Source organism: Manis javanica, chromosome 10 (genome assembly GCF_040802235.1).
Source record: "Manis javanica isolate MJ-LG chromosome 10, MJ_LKY, whole genome shotgun sequence".
NCBI lineage: Eukaryota > Metazoa > Chordata > Mammalia > Pholidota > Manidae > Manis > Manis javanica.
This window is the reverse complement of record NC_133165.1, coordinates 2,177,495-2,199,571: the sequence shown is the minus strand read 5'-3', so window position 1 is coordinate 2,199,571 and position 22,077 is coordinate 2,177,495. Positions and strand designations below refer to the sequence as shown.

At 54.0% G+C, this 22,077-nt stretch overlaps 2 protein-coding genes across 5 annotated transcripts in view; one reads left to right on the top strand and one right to left on the bottom strand.

Moving 5' to 3' along the window:
• UBN1 (ubinuclein 1) overlaps window positions 1-14,095 on the top strand; it is a 32,835-nt gene extending 18,740 nt beyond the window's left edge. Inside the window, exons 11-18 of the mRNA XM_037014838.2 lie at window positions 67-195; window positions 323-469; window positions 5,897-5,947; window positions 6,046-6,088; window positions 7,246-8,460; window positions 9,477-9,720; window positions 9,994-10,083; window positions 11,993-14,095. Of these exons, the coding sequence (XP_036870733.2) occupies window positions 67-195; window positions 323-469; window positions 5,897-5,947; window positions 6,046-6,088; window positions 7,246-8,460; window positions 9,477-9,720; window positions 9,994-10,083; window positions 11,993-12,042 (1,969 nt within the window). The 3' untranslated portion in view covers window positions 12,043-14,095. The remainder of the gene's footprint in view (window positions 1-66; window positions 196-322; window positions 470-5,896; window positions 5,948-6,045; window positions 6,089-7,245; window positions 8,461-9,476; window positions 9,721-9,993; window positions 10,084-11,992) is intronic.
• A 154-nt stretch (window positions 14,096-14,249) lies between these two features.
• The window catches only part of PPL (periplakin), a 41,205-nt gene continuing 33,377 nt past the window's right edge, over window positions 14,250-22,077 (bottom strand). Inside the window, exons 18-23 of one of the 4 annotated variants that reach the window (XM_073214525.1) lie at window positions 20,985-21,135; window positions 20,191-20,274; window positions 19,081-19,197; window positions 18,558-18,650; window positions 17,816-17,893; window positions 14,250-17,731 (exon numbers count right to left, since the gene is read on the bottom strand). In XM_073214525.1, coding sequence (XP_073070626.1) covers window positions 15,071-17,731; window positions 17,816-17,893; window positions 18,558-18,650; window positions 19,081-19,197; window positions 20,191-20,274; window positions 20,985-21,135 — 3,184 coding nt within the window. In that variant the 3' untranslated portion in view covers window positions 14,250-15,070. Of the gene's footprint in view, window positions 17,735-17,815; window positions 17,894-18,557; window positions 18,651-19,080; window positions 19,198-20,190; window positions 20,275-20,984; window positions 21,136-22,077 lie in introns of all 4 variants that reach the window. The other 3 variants (XM_073214529.1, XM_073214527.1, XM_073214526.1) reach the window with 3 other exon arrangements.

Below are 22,077 nucleotides of genomic sequence, written 5' to 3'. Positions count from 1 at the left end.
GGCGGGAGGGAGCAGTTGTCTTGGGTGGTGATCTTAGGGTCCTGTTTAATTCGATTCACCCCTTAGGATGCTGGAAGAGGAGAAAGACAAGGAGCAGAGAGAACGGATTTGTTCTGATGAGGAAGAAGATGAAGAAAAGGGGGGCAGGAGGATAATGGGACCCCGGAAGAAGTTCCAGTGGAATGATGAAATCAGGTGTGTCCGAACTGGGAGCCTGCCTCATTGGAGGGCTGGTGAGGCTAGTGTGTGAAGCATGTGACTGAAGCCTTGGGGAGGTGCTTGGGGGAGAGTCTGAAGTTCCTGACCTCTCTCTACTCCCCAGGGAGCTTCTCTGCCACGTGGTGAAGATAAGACTGGAGAGCTATGATCTGGAGAGGAACCACAGGGCCCAGTCCTGGGAGGACCACGTGAAGGCCTTTCTGGACGCTGAGGTCAAACCCCTCTGGCCCAAAGGCTGGATGCAGGCCAGGTGAGGGCCAGGCTGAGGGTGAGGGAGGGCACTCCTGCACTGAGGAACAGACACCCTCGAGTGCTGTTTCTGTGCCGACTAACTGGGTCCCTTCTCTCAGGACATCAGTCTCATTGACTCAGCTCTGATCTCACCTGAGTAACTGGAGGGTGTACTGGTTGCTGTGGAGGGATCTCTCAGTCTTTCCTAAAAGAGGGACATTTTTTAGGGGATTTTGTCTTTGTAAGTCTTGGTCCCATTTCAGTTCAGAGTTGGCTGCATGCTCTTCCCACCTCAGGCTGCCCTCAGGGCTGACTACTTATTGGAGTCAATCAAGTACCAGACTTCTGTCTTAAATTTAGGTCCTTGATACATTTTTAGTTAATTTCTGTATTTGGTGTTAGCTGTGTGTCCAACTTCATTCTGTTCTATGTGGATACTCAGTTTTCTTAGCACCATTTTTTGAAAAGACTGTCCTTTCTCCCACTGAATGGTCTTGGCACCCTTGTCAAAAATCATTTGACCATATATATGAGGGTTTATTTCTGGGCTCTATTCTGTTCCATTGGTCTATATGTCTGCCTTTATGCCAGTACCACACTGTTTGGATTACTGTAGCTTTGTAGTAACTTCTGAAACCAGTCAATGTGTCTCCACCTTTATTCTGTTTCAGGATTGTTTTGGCCATTTAGGATCTCAAGAGTCCATATGAATTTTAGGATGGGCTTTTCTATTTCTGCTAAAAAAATGTCAGTCATTTTGCTAGGGATTGCACTGAATCTGTTGATTGCTTTGGGTAGTATTGACATTTTAATATTAAGTCTTCCAGTCCATGAACATGGGATGTGTTTCCATTCATTTATGTCTTTAATTTCTTTCAGTAATGTTTTGTAGTTTTCATTGCGCAAGTGTCTTATGTCCTTGGTGAAAGTAATTCCCTAGTATTTTATTCTTTTTGATGCTATTGTGAGTGGAATTATTTTTGTAATTTCTTTTTAGATTGTTCATTGTTCATGAATAGAAATGCAACTGATTTTTGTGTTGACTATATCCTGCTATTTTGCTGAATTCACCTATTAAATCTAAAACATTTTTTTTAATCTTTAAAGTCTTTTACATAAAAGATTAGATTATTGGCAGATAGCATTTTACTTCTTCCTTTCCAATTTGGATGCCTTTTGTTTCTCTTTCTTGCCTAATTGCTTTGGCTAGAACTTTGCACTAGTATGTTGAATAGGCTTTTCATATATGGCTCCTATCATGTGGAAATAGTTTCCTTCTATTGTAGTTTGTTGAGTGTTTTTATCATGAAAGGGTGATGAATTTTGTTAAATGTTTTTTTCTGCATGAACTGAGATGATCATCTTTTTTTTCCCTCCATTCTGTTGATTTGGCATGTTACACTGAATGATTTTTGTTATGTTGAGCCATCCTTGCATTCCAGGAATAAATACTTTGTCATGATCTGTAATCCTTTTATTATGCTGAATTCTGCATGCTAAAATTCTGTACAGTTTTTGCATTAATGTTCATAAAGGGATATTGGTTGGAGGTTTGCTTGTAGTGGCTTTGTAGCTGGGTAATGCTGGCCTCATAGAATGAATTTGGGAGTATTTGCTTTTCTTCAGTTTTTGGGAAAAGTGTGAGAGGGATCGGTGTTCTTTAAATGTTTGGTAGGATTCACCAGTGAAGACATCAGGTCCAAGGATTTTTTGGGGGGAAATTTTGATAATTGATACAGTCTCCTTACTGGTTATAGGTCTATTCAGATTTTTCTGTTTCTTTGTGATCTAGTCTTCGTAGGTTTTGAGTTTCTGTGGATTTGTACATTTCCATTAGGTCATCCAGTTTGTTGGCATTCCATTGCTCTTACTATTCTTTTGTAATCTTTTTTATTTCTATAGAGCGGGTAGTAGTGTCCCCACTTTCTGATTTTGACAATTTGAATCTCCTTTCCTTTTTTCTTAATCCATCTAGCTAAAGGTTTGCCAATTTTATTGATCTTTCTGAAGGCTAGTTTTTTCTTTTATTGAGTTTTCTCTATTGTTTGTTCTCTATTTTGTTTATCTCTGCTCTTATCTTTAGTATTTCCTTCTTTCTGCTAGTTTTAGGTTTAGTTCTTTTTTGTTGTAAAGTTCATTGTTGTAAAGTTAGTTGTTGGTTTGAGATCTTTCTTGCCTCTTAATATATTTATAGCTATCAATTTCCCCCTTGTCACTGCTTTCATTGTGTACCATAAATTTTAGTATGTTGTGTTTTTCATTTTCATTTCTCTTAAGTATTTTCTAATTTCTTTTGTGATCTCTTCTTTGATTCATTATCTAAAAGTATGTTAATTTCCACAATTTTGTGAATTTTCCAGTTTTCCTAACTTCATCTTGTTGTGGTTTTGGAACACTGTGTGATATCTCTATTTTAAGATTTATTGAGTCTTGATCTGCGGCCTGACACATGGTCTGTCCTGCGAATTGCGCCCTGTGCACTCAAGACCAGTCTGCTGCTGGGCAGCGTGTTCTGTGTGTGTCTGTTAGGTCTGGCTGGGTCATCGTGTGGAGTCTTCCATTCCCTTGTCTTCTGTGCAGCTGTTCCAGCCATCACTGAGCGTGGGGTATTGAAGTCTCCTCTGTTGTTGTAGAACTGTTTCTCCCTTCAAGTCTGTCCATTTTTGCTTCGTATATTTTGATGGTCTGTCAGGTGCAGGAATGTTTATAATTGTTATATCTTCTTGCTGTATTTAACCTTTTATTAGTAATATAATGTCCTCCTTTGTCTCTTTTACCCTTTCTTGATTTAACTCTGTTTTGTCTGATACTAGTATAGGCACCCCTGCTCTCTTTTGATTACTATTTTGCATGGAATATATTTTTCTATCCTTCTACTTTTCAACCTGTTTTTGTCTGTGGATCTCTAGTGAGACCCCTGTAGACAGCATATATTTGGATCATATGTTTTTATCCATTCTGCTCATCTCTGCCTTTTGATTGGGGAGTTTAATCCATTTATATTTAATGTAATTACTGATGAGGGTCTTCTGTAAGTTCAATAATACATAAAAACTCTGCTCCCTTACTGCTCTGTTCCACCCCTTTAGGATGTTACAAAATTACATTTTAATACATGTTTTGCTCCAAAAAACATAAAATAATATTTTTTAAAAATGCATTAGTCTTTTAAATTCTGTAGAAAACAAGACTGGGAGTCATAAACCAAAGCTGCAGTATTTCTGCACTCACAATTTTTTTCCCTTAATTTAAATATATTAGTCTCTTAAATCATGTGTCAAAAGCCATGGCCATAGCACTACTAGCTTTTGTAACTGCCCATATATCCGCCTTTCTGAGATCTTCATTCCCCATATGCTTGCGTCACTGTCTGGTGTCTCTCGCTCCGCCTCGCAGGACTTCCTTGAGCACTTCTTGCAGGGCAGGTTAGGGGGTCGCCATCTCCTTCAGCTTTTGTTCATCTGGGAATGTCTTTAATTTCTCCCTCCTTCTTGAAGGGCAGTTTTGCCAGATACAGGATCCTAGGTTGGCAGTTTTTTCTTTTAGCATTTTGAATATATCCGCTTACTGCCTTTTTGCCTCCAAAATTTCTGATGAGAAATCTGATAATTTTATTGAAGATCCCTGGTATTTGACAATTTGCCTCTCTTTTGCTGCTTTCAAGATTATCTCTTTGTCTTTGTCTTGGAAGGATTGATTATAATGAGTCTTAATGTGGGTTTCTCTGAATTCATCTTGGAGTTCATTGAGTTTTTTGAATGTTTAAATTCATGCCTTTCATCAAATTTGGGGAGTTTTTAATATTATTCTTCCACTGCTTTCTCTGCCTTTTTCTTCTTGGACTTCCGTGGCGTACGGTACGTATATTGGTCCCCTTGATGGTTCCCACAGCGTCACTTTTCTTCAGTCTTTTTCCTTTGTTCCTCAGACTCAGTGATTCCACTGTCCTGTCTTCAAGTTTGCTGATTCTCTCTTCTGCCTGCTCGCTCAGATCTGCCTTTGAATCTCTCTGATGCATTTTTCTTTTCAATTGTTGTACTTTTCAGCTCCAGAATTTTTTTGATTCTTTCTAGGTTTTCCCTCTGTTGATATTTCCATTTTTTCACACATTGTTTTCTTGACTTTCTCCACATTTTGCTTTAGTTTGAGCATCTTTAAGACAGCTGGTGCATCTGCCACCAGTGCTTACTCAGGGATGGTTTCTGTATTTTTTCTTTGAATGGGCCATACTTTCCTGCGTTGTCTTATTCCTTGTGCTTTTTGGTTGAACACTAGACATTTTAGTCTAATAATGTGGTATCTCTGAAAATCACATTCTTCCCCTTCCCCAGGGTTTGCTTGTTTTTGGTTATTGTTTTGTTTGTTGTTTTTGGTTTTTGAATGTGTGGGCTGTCTCCGTGCTGAAGATCAGCCTGAGATCTTAAGAAACGTTATGTCTTCTTCAGTCTTCTCTGAGCCCTTCCTTGGGCACATGCAGTCACATTCTAATTTTTCCCATATACACAGTTGTTTTTGAATATTCTAGCATTTAATCTGCCTCCTCAAAGGGGAAAAGTGAAAAATGAATGGGGAAAAGGGCACAGGCCCCTCAAATCCCATGGACTCACTTCAGCCAGAGGGAAGGGGAACCACCACAGCTGCCCACCTCTTTGTCTGCACCTCGGTGATGAGACGCAGCAGCAGCCGTCAGAGCAGATAGATATTCTGGATTCTTGGAGGACAGGGTCCCTTTTGCCCATCCTACTTCCCACAAGCCGTGCCAGGAACAGGGGTGCAGCTGCCTGCTGTGGGGCTGAGGGCTGGGTAGCTGCTGCTGTGCTCAGAGCTGGAGTTGACTGAAATAAACCAAAATTTATCCCTCTAAGTCTCCCCCTGGAGGTGGGAAGCCTTCAACAGATTCTAGAGTTCCAAAATAGTCCCATCACATAGATTCTGCCAGTGCAGTTGTTGTCCAGATAGGGAGACCATTCCTGGCTTCATACTCCACCATTTTCCTAGAAACCAAATCATAGATTTTTCTTGTCTCGGTGTCCCTTCTTTGAATGGAATTGCCCTTCTCTCCTTATAAATTGGACTCATGAAGGTATTTAGGGAGGGATATAAAGACAATGTTGAGTTTCTCTGGAGAAAGACACACTGTGGGTCACCCCACATTTTGCTCTTGGAGAGGTTGAGAACAGGCAATAAGGAAGGAGGAGAAGGAGAGCATTCCTGCCTTTCCGGGGACATCCCTGTGCGAGGTCTGGGCCAGAGTGGTAGCTTTTTCTGGGTAGTCCTAGACTCTTGGCTTCCGGGCGGCCAGTTCAGCCGCTTTCGGTCCTCCTGTGAGGAATTCTGCTCCCCAGCCCACTGCCATTCAGTGAGCACCAGGGATGGTGGGAAGGCTGTAGCTGCAAAGCCCCTGCCCTAGGGGCTTCCGCAAACCGCCCAGTGTTCTCTGTTTCAGGACTCTGTTTAAGGAGAGCAGACGAGGCCATGGGCACCTGACGTCAATGCTGTGAGTGTCTCAGTGTTTTCACTCCTCAGGACTACTGTCATTTTTGTCCCCTTCATGGGTCTCTGCTAAGCCTTCTCTGTGTTCATTCCTCTGAACAGGGCCAAGAAGAAAGTAATGGCCGCTTCCAAAATCAAGGTGAAGGTGAGTCAGCCTGTTTGGGTCACTGCCATCCGTTGTCTCTCTCCAGTCATGATCCTGAAGCCTGTGGGGGCAGCTTGTTGAATTTCGCTGACCTGGGGGACAGCTTTTAAGGATGGCACTCCTGAGGTTCCAAGAGGCAGCCTGGCCACTGCAGGAACCGGGGCTTGGCAGGGCAGAGACCTGACCCAGGCCCCTCAGTGCCCTCCGGCCTCAGTTCCAGGAAGCGGCACCCACCTGGCCAGTGCCCAGCGTGTTGTGGGACTATAAGAAGTCAGCCCGAGACCTCTGAGGAGTGAAGAGCCCCTGCACATGTGAAGGTTACTCTGTGATAAGGATCTGTTGAGGGAAGAACGCAGTTACGTCTAGCCAGGTGCAGGTTAGCCTAGAGCTACAACAAAAGACAGGCGGCTCTGTTGAGCTTACCTGGCGGAAGGGGAGGGATAGTGATTGAAGAACAAAGATGTGCACATCATCTTAGACATTGCAGAAACCTCTCAGTGTAGTAAAAATAGCTATTTTCCCCAAATTTTTACCAGTTCCTGAGGCTTTACAGTGCCTGTGACTGTACCTGAATGGGAATGAGCTGTGCAGACGGTGTGAGTGCCCGCTGAGCTCCTGCGATGTCTAAGACACACTGCGTTGAGCAGGCAGGCAGGCGGGCAGGCGGGGTGTGACAGCCCCCTGGAAGGACTTTCCTTTTGAGCCCAACTGAAGAGACAGATGTTAGAGAGGACCAAGGAGAACAAGAAGGCTAAGGAGGGCCCTTCTCGTGCCGCGCGCCATCCTCTGCTTGCACCTAGGGGCACTCCCAGGCAGTGTGAGGCCGGTAGTGTCTCTGCTCGAGACGCTTCTTTGTACTTTTTCAGAAACAGGAGAGTGTCCCTGTGTCCCTGTGTGTGTATGTGTACTTAGCAACAGAGCATGCTTGGGGAAGGGCAGCCGCAGGCGGCAGGACTTGTGCCAGAAGGTGATGGGGCTGCAGCGCTTTCAAGCCCAAGCTGACGGGGCCCCTGCTCTCTGCCTCCCTTGTTCTGTGACTGCACAGGAAGGCTTGGTGCTTTGGGCCTCGTGGTATTCTCACGCTTGCATCCTCACAGCAGGGCCAGTATTGTCATCTCTGGACATTTCTAAACATCAGCATTTCTGCTTTCCTTTAGGAGTCATCTACTAAGCCTGATAAAAAGGTTTCTGTGCCATCAGGCCAGACTGGTGTCCCCGTGGCTTTGCCTTCAGAACACCCTGGAGGAGGTCTGAGCACTGGGGCTCTTAACAGGGAGCTCTCATCCCACGCATCTGGCCTTGCTAATCCTGCTCCCATCAACCTGGAGGACGCGTTGAATGGAGACTTGATCCGCCACTCGGCCTCCTCATTGGAGACCGTATCCAAGGACCTGGCTGCCTTGAACAGCAGAGCAAGTGGAGGCTCTGAGTTCACACTGGCTGCACCCTCAGCGGCCCCTGCAGAGAAAGGCGCAGGTGTTCTATGTGCGGAAGAGAAAAGGAACTTCCCAAAGCCCAGCCTGACTGCTCCCCAACCCTCCAGCTCTCTGCAGTCACCCCTCAATTTTCTGGCTGAACAAGCTCTGGCACTGGGGCAGGCCTCTCAGGAGAAAAAACCTGAGAGCTCTGGCTACAAAGAGCTGTCCTGTCCAGCTGCCCTCAGCAAGGGCCTGCCAGACATGCACCCGTCCAAAGCAAAGCACCACGGCCTGCCACGGACGTCTCACGCACCCCAGGCGGCGGCTCCCGGGCCTGGCCCCCAGCTCAAGGCCTTTCACGCGGGCACCCAGCAGCAGAAGAGCTTCCCCGCTCCGGCTCCATTCATCAGTAAGCTCCAGGGCGCGAAGCCTTCCTCCCCCCAGTGTCATCGCTCCCTCCTCCAGCTCGTGAAGACAGCGACCAAAGGCCAGAGCCTCCATCCCGCCACACCAGCCTCTTCCGGAGGCACGCCAGCCTCCAGCGGCAGCTCTCATAAGACACCAGCCTCATCAGCCGCTGCCCTGAGCCATCCAGCAAAACAGCACTCAGCCAGCTCCTCAGGGCCGCTTTACAAGAGTCCCTTCGCCGGCTCTGTCTCCAGACACGGGGTTTCTTCTGGCAGTTCTTCCTCCGGAGGAACGCCGGCGCAGAGCTCTTCCTCTGGGACCCTGCTCCCCGGGGGACAGCCTCCCGCCACAGGGCAGTCCGCCGGCCGACCCATCCCAGGTTCCACAGTGAAAAAACCACCTGTTTCCCAGAAGCTGACCCTGGTGGCCCCTCCAGGTGGCCCAAATGGAGATTCCAGTGGTGGTACCCAGGGAGTTGCAAAGTTACTGACCTCCTCCCTGAAGCCCAGCACGGCCAGCAGCGCGCCGCCGCCTGCCTCCTTGCCTGTGAGTGCCCCGGCACAGCCGCCCACCCCTCAGGGGTCTTGAGGACAGGGCCGCTTGCCCTCCCTGGTCGGAGAGTGAGGTCTGGCACTGAAGGTCAGGTAGGAACAGTGAGCCCCGAAGCTGGAAGGAGGATGGGGCTTCCTGTTTTCTTTTCTAGTGGCAGGAATCCCAGGGGAGCCCAAAACTTCTCCTTAGGAGGGTGAGCATGTGGAAAGGACTGGTCAGTACCACGTGTGCAGGGAGGCTGCGAACCTGGGCAGCACAGACGAGCCACAAAACTTCCCTTTCGTGGCCTCTTACATGTCCATCTATCCAACAAGTCAATGAAAGTGGAGTTACTGGTCAGATCATTAGTTTGGGGGAGATGTTCATGCCCCAGGAAGGTCGGTACCTTCTATGAGTGGTCCTTCTGATGGGGTTTTGAAGGACTCTGTGGGTCAGAAAGGCAGTTGGACAGAGTCCGTGGTTAGTGAAGCGGCCTGTGGGTAACTACAAGTAGTTGGGGTGTGGGTTGGGGAAAATGGAGCTTTTCTTTTTTCTTCATTTTTGCACTATGTAAACAACTGTTTGCAAAGACAAAACCACAGAAAGGCTTGTTGAGCAAGGTCTCAGCTTGCCTCTGTCCCGCTCCTGCCATCCCTGCAAGGTGGCCGGGTTCCTTAGTTCCCAGGTTTTTTCCAAAAAACAGATCACTATGTATAAATATGTGTGTTTTATGTGTATGAATATACACATATGCATGTCCGTCTGTACCTGCATCTGTGGCTGTCTGTGTGCAACGCTCTTGCTTCTCTTCCTCCAAAGGGGACACACTTAATACCGGGTTCTGTGAGGTGAGCCCTGTCCCGGGAGCTGCGCTGGGTCAGGCCACTCCTTCCTTTGGGGCTCAGGGCAGGAGGTGCTCTCTTAGGGGCAGTGGACGTGTGTGCGTCCCCACCTGTGGGCCCCCCGCTTTGGTTTGTGGGGGAGCTGTGAATGGGGCTGGAGTCCTGACCCAGGGTGTGCTTCCTCCCCAGAAAGGAACCAGTGGGGCTGTGCTGCTGACCAGCTCCTCACCCTTACACCTGCTGTCTTCATCCTACAAGGCCGGCAGCTCAAAGCTGCCCGGGGCCATGAACGCCAGCTCCCTGGGGATCATCTCCCCGTTTCCTCTCCACGTGCTCTCCTTTAGCGCCGACTCCTCCACCAAAGCAGGGGTCTCCAAGGATGCCATCGTCACGGGCCCCGCTCCTGGGACGTTCCACCATGGCCTCGGCCACAGTAAGTGCCTTGCCCGCACCACCCGCTGTGGGTACAGCAGGCTCCCTGCTGGCTACCTCTGCTGTGACTGCATGTTCTGCTGTCATGTATTGGCCTACCGTGTCATCTGGTGTGACCATAGGCAGCTCTCGTGGGAATATGCTGAGCCCTCCCCTGGGGGTCTCCACCCGGAGCCGGCCCGGTAGGTTCTCTGGGGCTCCCGACCGCCAGGCCGCCACGCCATGCCTGTCTTCACTGCGTGTGCTTGTTCTTCTCCCTCCTGTCTCCTCTCAGGTCTCCTGGCTGGCTTGCACTCCAGCCCACCCCACGCGGCGCCTCTCCCACACGCTGCCACGGCCACCCACGTCCCGCAGAGTCTGCCAGGTAATTGCCCGGTGGGCAGAGTGCCGCACACACTGTGCGCCATTCCCCTCTCCACCGTTAAGACGCCTTGTCTGCTGCCGAGAATCTCAGTCCCGTCGCCTCGTTGCCACTGTGTTGCCTTGGTCTGTCCTCCGAGGCTCAGGCTCTCGCTCTGCAGGTGCTCAGAGAGAGTGATGCAGGCTTCTGCTTTGAGATTTCCCCGCCCCCCACTCGGCACCGCCTGGGTCAGCCAGATCACAGGAAGTCTTGGCCTGCATTCCAGGCAGAGGAGCTCCCAAACCTTTGCTCAGCTTTTCCTGTCTAATTTAAAAAAAACAGGCAGGTGACATGCAAGTTCCCTAAGGACTGGTTGGGGCCCTTCATGGCCTTCCAGTCCCAGCTGCTGCCTGCGCTGGTGGCACCAGAAGCAGGATGCGAAGATGACAGCGCAGGGGGCACCCAAGTAGGGGCGAGGGTTGAGCCGTAAGGTTGCAGGCGGGACCTTTGCTGTCAGCCTGTGTCAGAGAGGAGCGCTTCCAGGCCGGCTCGGATGTGGGAGCAGCGCTCCCTTTCTTCTCTTCCTGCTCTCCAGGCAGCAGTGGCTTCAGAAGGGGCCCCGCAGAGGCCGTAGGCTCTCAGGTGTGAGAAGGGCGCAGGCGCCTGGGCTGGCACCCGAGCAGTGAGCAGGTCCCTTCGCCCTTCCTGGGCCCCGATTTTCAGGCCCACCTAGTGGAATGCTGGTGTGAGGCCTCGTGGGACCTTGGTCTCGGCTCTCTGCTCTCCTTGCTCCTCTGGACCTTCTCCAGAAATGACCAGGGGGCCCCCCTGGTCAGTGGAGAGCTGTTCTTCAGGAAGCTGAGTCTGGGTGGCCCTGGTGGGCTGGTGGTGGGAGGAAGTGTGCTGGGGAGCTGCTCTCCGGAGCGCCCGCGACCTGCCGCCTTGAGAGCGTTGGCCCCATGCTGCCCGGCTCCGCGTCTGCCTCCTGATTGGCTGGGGGTCCCTGGCCCTTGTGTCCTGAGGTGAAGGAATTCATAGGTAGCGCCTGCAGCCATCTGGGTGCAACTGATTGTGAATTTCCAAGATGGAATTCTGCTTCTTCAGAGAAAGAAGCTGAGGGGCCCCATCTATATTGGCAGTCACCCCGTTTTCCTCCGGAGAAGCAGCAGACACAGCGGACCTGCTCCACACTTGGGGCCGCTGCTGTGGCTGAGAATATGACGTAGGGGTCAGAGCACCGGGGTGCGGCTCGTGCTGCCTCGGCTGGCTTTTGGGGGTGTCACTCTTTCGAACAGCAACAGAGCCGAAGAGCCACCGGAAGCCGACTGTTGGTCTGGTATTTTCAGCAAAAAAAGGACAGTGCTTTCTTGTTCCATTTCTTTCCCGTTTATCCCCTGGGTATTGAAGGCTATCAGAAAAGCAGTGGCGCTAAGACAGGCTGTTCCAGTAGGCTTTTCCTCTCTCCTTTGGATGGTCTTCAGGTTCTAGGATCACACTGAGGGGTCGCAGCGAAAAGCTGTGCGCCCATTTCAGCCACGCCACCTGCTCTGCTCTGCCTCCTTTCCTGTGTGGGGTCAGAGTGCTCGTGCCTTTGGGCCATGTCTTCACAGAACCTGGGGTCTTTAGTGTCAGGGACCAGAACACTCGTTGCTGCTTGAGTTCAGGCCTCCCCACGGAGCTGCAGCCTGCCAGCCGGGTGCCTGTGGGCCAAGCTGCGCAACAGTCGCCATTCTGTGAACTGAGCGCTCGGTGACCTGCAGGGCACAAGTGGGAACACGCTGGCCTCTGTTCCGTGTTTCCGGCTCACCCGAGCCTCCACATGCTCAGCTTATGGGCTTTTGCTCTTTCCTGAGGGATCCCATTGAGTTTGCTGCTGTCGTAAGGGAATCAGAGACCCTGAAAGACTTGTGCTCTTTGTGCTTGTTCCTTTCAGACGCTCCTCAAAGTCACGGGAAAGGGCCCAGCGTACCACGGAAATTGTGACCTCTTCAGAGGAAGGCCCAACTCACTTGGGTCTGGGTGGAACCTGAACGAGTAGGTCTCAGAAATTGGATGACTCTGCTCTTCCTGCTGGTTGGCTTTCTTCTGGAGAAGGCGTGCGTGCTAAGTAGAACATCTCTTGGTACTTGTGATGTGCCTTCAGTGAGGGGCGCAGTCCCAGGCTTCGCGAGGCACTGACTGGCCTGGTACCCCAGACTTCTGCAGCTGTCGTGGACAATCGTCGGGGCAGCTCTAGGCTGGGCAGCGTGCCGGGTTGTATATGAAGCTCTGGGGCAGAGCGGTTGGCATACCTGTGTCTGAAATCTGCCTGAGCCCTGGCATTTGGTCAGAGTACCTCACAGCGCCCTCCTGTCAGGGGCACCTTCTGACCACAGCGGGGTCCCCGGGTGGCCCCATTCTCAGGCAGGACAAAACCCAGGCCCACACACAGCTGGGGGATGTACCTTGTCTCCTTGAAAGAAAGAACAGCCGACATGTGCTCAGTGTGGGAGCCGGTTTCTCCACGGAACATGACCGTGAAGCTCCTTTAGAGATGAGACCTTTGTAGATTCAACAGCTGTGACAGGATTTTTAGACACTTACTTTGGGCTCAGTGATCATCATCGCCATTCAATGCATTGGATAGAATGGGACTGTTCTCCGCATGTCATATTGTAGGAAGACAGAATTCCAGTGCCTTTCCGGTGGAGCAGAATTAGACACATCCATTCAGTCCCTTGAGTGGATGTCAGTTGAAGACCTTTTTTAATGATACATCCGTATTTTAAGACATCACCAGTTTGAGTTTTTACAGTTACACACAATCTGAGCTGTCCTGACTTGGAGGTCACTGGGCCTCCGGATCCCAGGTCCCAGTTCCGCCAGGGCCCCTATCTTGTTTTTCCAGAGCTCATACAGGTGGACTGCGGGCCCCAAAGCCCTTCATTTCTTTCTGGGCCGAGGACATGAGGGGCTGCGAGTCACAGACGTTCTGGTCTGTCTTACCCAGAACCCGTTCTCAGGCAGAGCTGCAGGAGCCAGCCTCTGTGAAGCGCCTGCCGTGTGGAAACGGGCCTTCAAGTCCCAGGCCCTCCAGGCAGCAGGGCTGTGCGTCAGCCTAAGGGCGAGATGCCTGGGGAAGGCATCAGAGAGACTGGGACAGCTGTCTGCAGCCCCCAGGTCACCGTGCTGCCCTCATCCGGCCAGTGGTTGCTTCACGAGGCTTTTGAGGGCACTCGCCTGTCCCGTGGAGTCCGCCACAGGCGGGTGTGAACTGACCGCCCCAGCTAAGTGATTCCAGAGGTGTTGAAAGTCAACAGCCTCCTCAGAATGTACCCCGCGTGGCAGCTCTTTTGGTCCCAACGTCCAGGGCACAGTGCTCAGTGACTCACAGGTCACGCACAAGTGTGCCCGGGGTCCTGACCTCTGCCAGCCCTCCCGCCAGGCCTCTGCTTTTTTTTCTTTTCCCTTCAAATGTAAGAACCAACATGAGTCACATTGGGCTAAATGGATTCTTTATCCCTTCATTACATCAATTTTTTTTTCAACTTGGGTTTCCAGTTTGTTTACAGAATAGTTGTAGGTGGTAGCGAAAGAGCCAAAGAAGAGATTTGTATTGCTGAGCCCAGAGCCTCAGAGGCCACCCGTGAGCACAGGTCGCGGGAACTCCAGGCTTCTCTGCCCGAGGACACGCGGGTCCCTCCCCGCTGCCATGCCCCCCGCCCCAGACCAGAGTGTGCAGCTGGAGCAAAACAGCCTCATTTTTAGGAATCTAGTGATGCCTCTTGCCTCAGGGAAACGTTTCTTTGATGGGGAGTTTGAGATTTCTTTTTGTTTATGCTTTATTTGTGGTGGAGGAAGAGTGAGTGGCTCTCCCAGCCGCAGCCGGCAGAGCGGCTCTGGGGCCGGGGGCTGCAGCGCTGTCCCCGGCACGGCCATTTCTTGGGTGTGAGAGGGGCTGTGGCTTTGGTGCGGCAGCTATGTTGGTATTAGGAGTGATGTGGAAATTGTTAATCTTGTATAAAGCAACTCAATAAATTGTTTCAAGGTTTCCAAATCATTGTTTCTCATTGTTTCCTTTTTTTACCATATTTGCAAATAATTCTTCCTCCTGTAGGAGTTGGTATATATGGAACATCCACTTTGGCTGAAAGCCAAGTGGGGGAACTAAGCTTCACATGCTAAAGAGGAAGAAACACACTGCCATGAAATTAGAATCAAGCCACCAGGTGTTTATTTTTGTGCTATCAATAGAGTTCCCTACTTCCCCTTTCCCTACATAATACATGAGACAGAGAGAACCTGAAATTCATCCGGCGAGAAGTCCACTGGGTAGTAAGTACACCTCAACAACGAGACAATGAGCGAGGCTTGCAAGGCCCTGACGCTGAGACTGACGGCAGCACTGTCCGCGGGGAAAGTCATTGCAGAGCCAGACACGCTGGCGATGGTGCCTTTTCCTGGACAGGCCGGCTGACAGGACACCTTCGCTCTGGCACCAAGGGCCAGACACTTGTGTTTTCTTTGCCCTCTTCTGGGGCAGGGCCCAGATCTGTCTCCCCAGAGGGCCTGGGGCAGGAGGTCAGCTCTCAGCCAGAATCCCGGAGGGGCCTAGTCCTCTGATGAAGGGGAAGGTGTGTGGTGGGTGCCTTTCTGCCCTGGAGCCCCCACCTGGGTGTGAAGGCTGCTGCCGTGGAGGGGGCTTGTCCGCCTTAGTCACCTGCGTTAGTGTGCCACACCAGGAGCCCATTGATGAGACCACTGCAGTCCACTGTAGGAACAGGAGGGAAAAGACGGGCAGGGTGGCTGCCACATCATTGGAGGAAAAGCAGGTCAGTCACCCAGGCTGAGTGACGGTCGGCCAGTGCCCGTCCTGCTGATTGGTGTGTGGGCTCTGAGCAGCCTGGCGGCGTGAGTGTGGGTAGCACGCTGGGCTCTGTATGGACCAGGAGCCCACCCAGGGCCAGGGAGGAGGGCACTGGGCAGGAGAGCCAGCTGTCTGCCTCCATGGAGGCAGAGGGCAGGGTGGTGGCTACTTCTGCCCAGACACCAGGACAGCCAGCTCCTGGATGGACATGTCCTTGTTGACGTAGCAGTCATACTGAGCCGGGGTCAGCCTTCCGGTCTGCAGGGCCTCTTCAATGGAGAACTTCTTGCCGGATTTCCGGTCGTGGATCACCGAGGACTCCCCGTTGGGACCCTTCACCGATATTTCCTCCCAGTCACACTCCTGGCTCCTGAGTTTCACAAACATGTTCCAGTCGATGAGACGGGCCCGGTGGGCCTCTTGCGGGGACAGCTCCCGGCCGGTGTCGGGGTCGATGACCACGATGGAGCGCCGCAGGTGGTTCTCCCTCTGCTCCCTCTTGACGGCCATGGAGCCCAGGCGCTTGTGCAGCTCGCCGATCTCCAGGTCCTTGTCCTTGGACAGCCTCTTGAGGGCGTCCAGCTCTTGCTCCAGGGACCAGAGCCGGGAGCCGAGGCCCCCCGCCGCGTCCCCCGAGGCCAAGTGTCGCAAGTCCTGGGTCTCCGTCGCTGCCATTTCAATCTCTGACTGGAGCCTTCGGGTCTCGAGCTGCAGGTTCTGCCGCTCCAGCTGCAGTTTGTGGTTCTCTTCCCTTAGGAAGTCCAGCTCCTTGGACGACTTGGAGTTGCGGAACTCCAGCTCCGACAGCCTGGCCTCCAGCCGGCTCACGTCGGCGTCCAGCTCCCGCTTGCCCCGGCTCTCCTCCTCCAGGCTGCTCTTGAGCTTCTGGATCTCCTGCTCCGCGTCGCCTTTCTCCACCTGGACGCTCTCGGAGAAGACCACCTTCTCCCTGACCTCCGCCTTCTCCAGGGCGGCGAGCTGCCTTCTCAGGGCCTCGAGCTCGCCGTGCAGGACCTGCCGCTGGTGCCGCTCCTCTTCCAGCTGCAGCTTGAGCAGGGCGTGCTCCCTGGCCTGCTGGGGGTCCTGCTGCAGCACCACCTTCTGCCTGAGGGTCACCTTCTCCCGGGCCTCCCCGTCCTCCTCCTCCAGCTCAGCCAGCCGCTGCTTCAGGCGCTGCACCTCCAGCTCGGCCTCCCTGCGCGCCTGCCGCTCCCGCTGCAGCTCCTCCAGCTGCTGCTCCAGCTCGGCCCGCCGGCGCTGCAGCCGCCGCAGCTCCCCGCGGAGGCGGTCGACCTGCCGGAGCTCCACGTCGATGCTCTCCGTGAAGGCGTCCACCTCGGCCCGCAGCCTAGGCTCCCCCTCGTACCTGACCACCTCCTGCTGGACCACCTTTTCCTTCACCTGGGCGAGCTCCTGCTCCTTCTGCCTGACCTTCTCCTCCTGGGAAGCCCTTTCCCTTTCCAGGTCCACCTGCTGCTTCTGCTCCTCGGACAGTCTGGCCCTCAGAGACTCTACTTCCTCTTTGGTTTGGGGGTCCTCCTGAAACTGGAGGATCTCCTGGACCACCTCCTTGGTCTGGACCTGGGGTTCGGTGTCTTTCAGGGACTGGATCTCTCGCTTCAGCTGGTAGATCTCGAGGCCACACCTTTCGATGAGCCGGGTCTTGTCCACGATCTCCTCCCTGAGCCTCCGAAGCTCCTCCTCCACCTCGGGGTCGGTCTGGTACTTGATGACTTCCTTGGTCACCTCCCTGACCTCCACCTGGGGGCCCCGCTGCCGCAGCGCCTCCAGCTCCCTCCGGTGGCTCTTCAGCTGCTCCTCGGCGCCCCGGTACTTGCGCTCCTGCTCCACGAGCTCCAGGCGCAGGTCTGCCACCTCCCGCTCGGCCTGCGGGTCGGGCCGGACGATCTCGCGCACTCTCTCCTGCACCAGCACTTTGGCGTTTTCCTCTTCCAAGGCCCAGATCTTGCGGAGCAGCTCAGTCTTCTCCCTTTGCTTGGCGCGAGCCCTGGCGGCCTCGTCCTCATACTGGCGCTTGAGGTCGCCGGCCTGCCTCTCCACGGCCACATCCTTTTCCACCTTGAGCACCTCCTTGACTGCGATCCTCCCCTCAGCCATCGCCCGCTCCTTCTCCAGCCTCTTGAGCTTGTCCTGGAGGAAGCTCAGCTCCTCCTCCTGCTTCTCCCGGAGCCTGGCCTCCCGCTCCTGGCCCTCCTGCGCCCGCCGGTGCTCCGCCTCCAGCTGCGGGTCATTCTGCAGCCTCACCACCTCCTTCTCGGTGACCCTCTCCTGCGCCCGGTTCTTCTCCCGGGCCAGGGCGGCGATGCGCTGCTGCAGGAGGGCCGCCTCTGCCTCCCGGGTGCCCTTCTGCCGCCGCAGCTCCTCCAGCTCCCCCCTCAGCCTCAGGGCCTCGTCCGCCTGGGCTCTGTCCGGCTCGATGCGCAGCACCTCCTTGACCACGAACTCCTGCCCCCCGCCCGCAGCCTCCTGCTCCAGGGCGCGCAGCCGCTGCCGCAGCGCCTGCAGCTCCTCCCGCAGCAGCTGGTTCTTGTGCTGCTCGTCCGCCAGAGTCCGCTGCATCTGCTGGAAGCTCTCCTGCAGCCCGGGCTCCGGCACCTTCTTCAGCACCTCCTTCCTCACCACCAATTCCTGGGGGCTCTGATTCTGCAGAACCTGGACCTCCTCCCGGACACTCTGGACCTCCTCCTCCAGCTGCCGCCTCCGTTCGGTCTCCTCATCCAGCTCCTTCTGGACTCTCCACGTCTCCTCCCCTCCCGAGCCCGGCTGGCTCCCTTGCCGGGTCTCATGGGTCACGCCTGCCTCTGGCTGCTGGGGGAGAAGACAGTGCATGGTTAAAGCCAGACTCTCCGCACAGCCTGTCCCCACCTGGTCGGAGTGCACCCGGGTCACCTGCAAACAGGTCGGACTGGTTGTCCTGGGATCCCCAAGGACTCCCTTAGCGCCAGGCTCACTAGAGTTCCAGGGGTTCTTTTGAAAATAGTGAGACAACTAGTTTAGGTAAAACATTTCACAACCACAGAAGAGTGTGAAGTGAAATCACAGTCTCCCACCTCTGGTCCAGTTTCTAGAGGAATCTGTCATCTTTGTGGCACATAAACTTATAGTGCACCCCATATGTTTTCTGTGCCCAAATTGTAGTGCCCTATTTTGCACCCTGATTATTGTACTTGACAGAGACAGACAAGGAGGGAGAGGGGGGGACGGGGAGAGGAAGAGAGGGAGTGGGTGAGAAGGGGAGGGGGAGGACAGAGGGAGTGGGGGGGGAGCACCCCAGTGACGGAGCGGCACAGCCCGCCTCCCGGTGTACAGACAGACCCTAGCTTAGTTATCACCCATTGCTTATGACTATCAGTTGCTCCCAGTTTCTTGCCACTATGATGCTGTCACAAACATGACAGACTTGTGAAAATAAGTCGCCTTTGCCTGGGTGCTCAGCCAGAGTTGGCTGCAAGGGATACCTCGTGACAGTCAGGCCACGGGCAGTACCGGCCTGGGCCGGGCCGCGTTCTGTGCTGCCCTGGCTCTGAGCGGGCGGCACTCACTGCAGTTCACAGGCTGTTTCTCTGAGGCAGAGTAAGTCTTATTTCCCACCTGCTGGGATAGCTTTGAGTGTCTTCCTAGGATCCATTACCTGTCTTAGTAGATTCAGAGCAAACTCTAGGCTCTGCAGTCTCTGTCTGTTGATGGCGTTGACTTCAGCAAACTTGGCAGTAAGAGCCGCCTCCTGCCAGACAGCAAACAGAAGCCAACAGTCTAAGCGAGAAAGAGCTGGAGTCTTTTAAGTCTGGCACTTGGGGAGAGAGGGCAGCCTCTCACCCTTTCCTACCTGGAGTCACACCACAGTCTCACCTGGCTGAGGGCAGACCTGGGCAGGTCTGTCTCTGAGCCTTAACACTGTCCTGTGCAGAAGGACCTCCAGGCATACTTACTGAGGGGGGCAAAGTGGGAACCTGCCAAATCCACGGGTCTGGCCCAGACGCCTCTGGCGGCCTGTCTCTCCAGGTATATCAACGTCACCCCCCGAGACAAGTCCATCATCTTAAGCAAACCTGTCTGCACCCAGGCGGGCTCGCAGCCCCACTTCCCGGCTGTGTGTGTGTCCCGGGGCCCGCACATCATGCTCCCGGGAGGAGCGGCCGGCCCGCAGGGCTCACCTCCTCCCGCACTTTGGCAGCGGGGGACTGCAGCCGGGCCCTCTTGCTCATGTGGCCGCTCCTTCCATTCTCCAAGTCAAGAAGGGACCTGAGTTTCTCTGCTTCTAATTCATAGTCCTGCGTGAGAGAGAGACGTGGCAGAGGGCAGACAAGGGCAGCTGCAACCAGAGCGTCGTTCCGCCCCTTCCACCCGACTGCAAGGGCCTTCTGCCCAGCTGGGTCCCGCACTGACGGCCGAGCAGGTAGGAGAGCCCTCGGAGTGTCGACAGCATGCGGCTACCTCCCTGACCACTATGTGATGAGAGGGTCGGCCCACAGGGCCCCTCCACCCAGAGGGCCCCCTCCACCCAGAACACCCCCTCCACCCAGAGTGCCCCCTCCATCCAGAGCACCCCCTCCACCCAGAGTGCCGCCTCCACCCAGAACGCCCCCTCCACCCAGAGCGCCCCCTCCATCCAGAGCACCCCTCCATCCAGAGCACCCCTCCACCCAGAGCACCCCCTCCATCCAGAGCAGCCCTCCATCCAGAGCACCCCTCCATCCAGAGCAGCCCTCCATCCAGAGCACCCCTCCATCCAGAGCACCCCTCCACCCAGAGCAGCCCCTCCACCCAGAGCAGCCCCTCCACCCAGAGCACCCCTCCATCCAGAGCACCCCTCCAGGTCTAGCGAGCGTGACATTTTGCTTTCTTCATTTAACCCTTTTCTCCTGTTACCACCTTCTAATCCTCCTATTGATCTATTTGATGACTTTGTAATCCATCAAGTAGACAGATAATTCACATGCCCATTCCTCTCTCTGCTCTGGGCTCGCAGGCTCTTTCTAGAGTGTTCTGCTGGTGTGTAAAGAACACTGGGACAATGGTTTTGTTTATCCTGCACTTTTCTATTTATCCCTTCAGGATAAATCCCCCCAGTTTACTGCTTCAAATAGTAGGAAACCCTTTCCTGGCATCTGATGTCTGGCACCATACGGTTCCCCCAAAGGGCTGTGCCCATCTGCACAGCTGCCCGCAGTGCCTGGGACGACCATGCCAGGCGCAGGGCCCTCCCCCAGCCCACTCGGAGGAAGGAGGCCCCTGCTGGTCCCCGCCACAGGCAGGTGGCCCACCTTGACAGCCTGCTGGTACCGCCGGGAGAGGGCGCAGATGCTCTGCACCTCCTGCTCCCTTCCCGCTACTTCATCCAGCAGGTTCTGTAAAACGACAGAGACTTAAAAGATCAAGTAGCTGGATTCCTTCGAATCGGAAGGTACTCTTCTGTAGCACAAAGTATAATGAATGGCTTCCTCGTATACAGTCGTGTGTTACAAAAGGCAGTTCTGGGGCCTGTGAAGAAGGGTCAAGAAGGTAATTATCCTCTCAGGAAACGAACATGTGCGAGTCACCCGTCGGGCACTGCTCTGGCCTGTCCCTTAAGCTCTCGCGTCTGCCCTGCCAGCAGCCCTGGAGGTAAGCCCCGTCACTGCCTCCAGCTGCGTGAGGAGCCCGAGGCACCCGGAGTCCAGGGACCTGCCGTGGGGACGTGGCTAGTGGGGGTACTGGGATTCTGCATCTAGGCTCCCGGGCCCCATGTCGTCTCTCAGGCCGGGGCATCGCTGCCCTCTGAGGCGCCAGGACTGTGAACTTTGTGGAGGTGGGCTTGCTCCCCAGCAGGGCTCTGCGGGCGCTTCTGCAGCCACTCGCCCACTCAGCTGGCCTGAGGCATTGCATCCAGCCGACCAGGCCCCGTGCAGGGCACTGAGCAGGGAGGGGTGAGCGAGGCTATCCTTGCAGGCACTGGGAGCCAGGGCCCCATGAGGGCACAGCTCCTCCAGGCCTTGCCCAGCACCCACTGGTGAGCGGCAGCCACAGCCTGCTGACCCCCTGCCACTGCGTGCCTGTGATGGTGGGGGCGGCCGCCTACCTTCTGATTGTTCAGCTTGGTCTCCACCTGGCTGAGGCTGTCTGTCTCCCGGGGCTCATAGCTGGGGGTGCAGGACAGGAGGTGGAGCACACGGTCGCAGCCAGCGCGGTAGTCGTCGTAAGCGGCCCTGGCGCTCTGCAGGCTCCGGGCCCTGTGGGCGCAAAGACAGTCAGGCCTCCGGCACGGCAAGGAGGTGCCTCACTGAAAGCTACCCCCATCCCTTTGTAAGGAAGTCATCTGTGCTCATTTTTCAAAAGCATGTGTGGGGTTTGGGGGCAGACACCAGGTGTAATTTAAATGGCATAACCTAGGGAGAAGTTAATGAATTATGATGTGAAGTTGGCGTGCTCCACTGCTTTTAAGGGGCAGGTTGGCCCACGTGTACTGAACCACAGAGATGCCCACTGTGTGTCACGGGACCTGTGTAACCTACTAGGTGAACCACAGAGATGCCCACTGTGTGTCACGGGACCTGCATAGCCTACCAGGTGAAGGAGAAACCACACAGGAGGTGAGGAAGTCTTCTGAGCTCTGAGCTCAAAAAAAATGTCAGAATCTGTGGAGCCCGGCAAAGGCAGTGCTTAGAGGGAACTATGTGGCATTAAATGCTTGCTTTCGAGAAGGCAGCTCTCAGATCAGCAGCCCAGGCTTCCGCCTTCAGCAGGGCAGACTGAACTGAACGTGAGCAGCAGCAGGAAACAGATAAGGGCAGGTGGGAACGGAAACAGGAGACCGGAGAGCGCGCAGGAGCCGAAGCCAGTGCTTCGAGACTGTCGATAAGCTGATAGACCTCAGCCAGAATGCCTGGGGAGGAAAGGACAGACCGATGCGAGGACAGAAGCTCGAACATTAGGACACCCCCTCAAGACCTTGCAGACAGTAAAAGGATTAGAGAATACAATGGACAATTCTATGCCAAAGAATTCAACAATTTGATGAGATGGACAAATTTCCTCCAGAGACACCATCTAGGGAAGCTGGTTCATGAACTGGATGACCTAGTGTCCAGTGTCTGTCAGAGGCTGAGTCTGTGTTAGAATCCGTCCCACACATCACTGGGGAATCCGACCTGGCATCTGAGGAAGCAATTCAA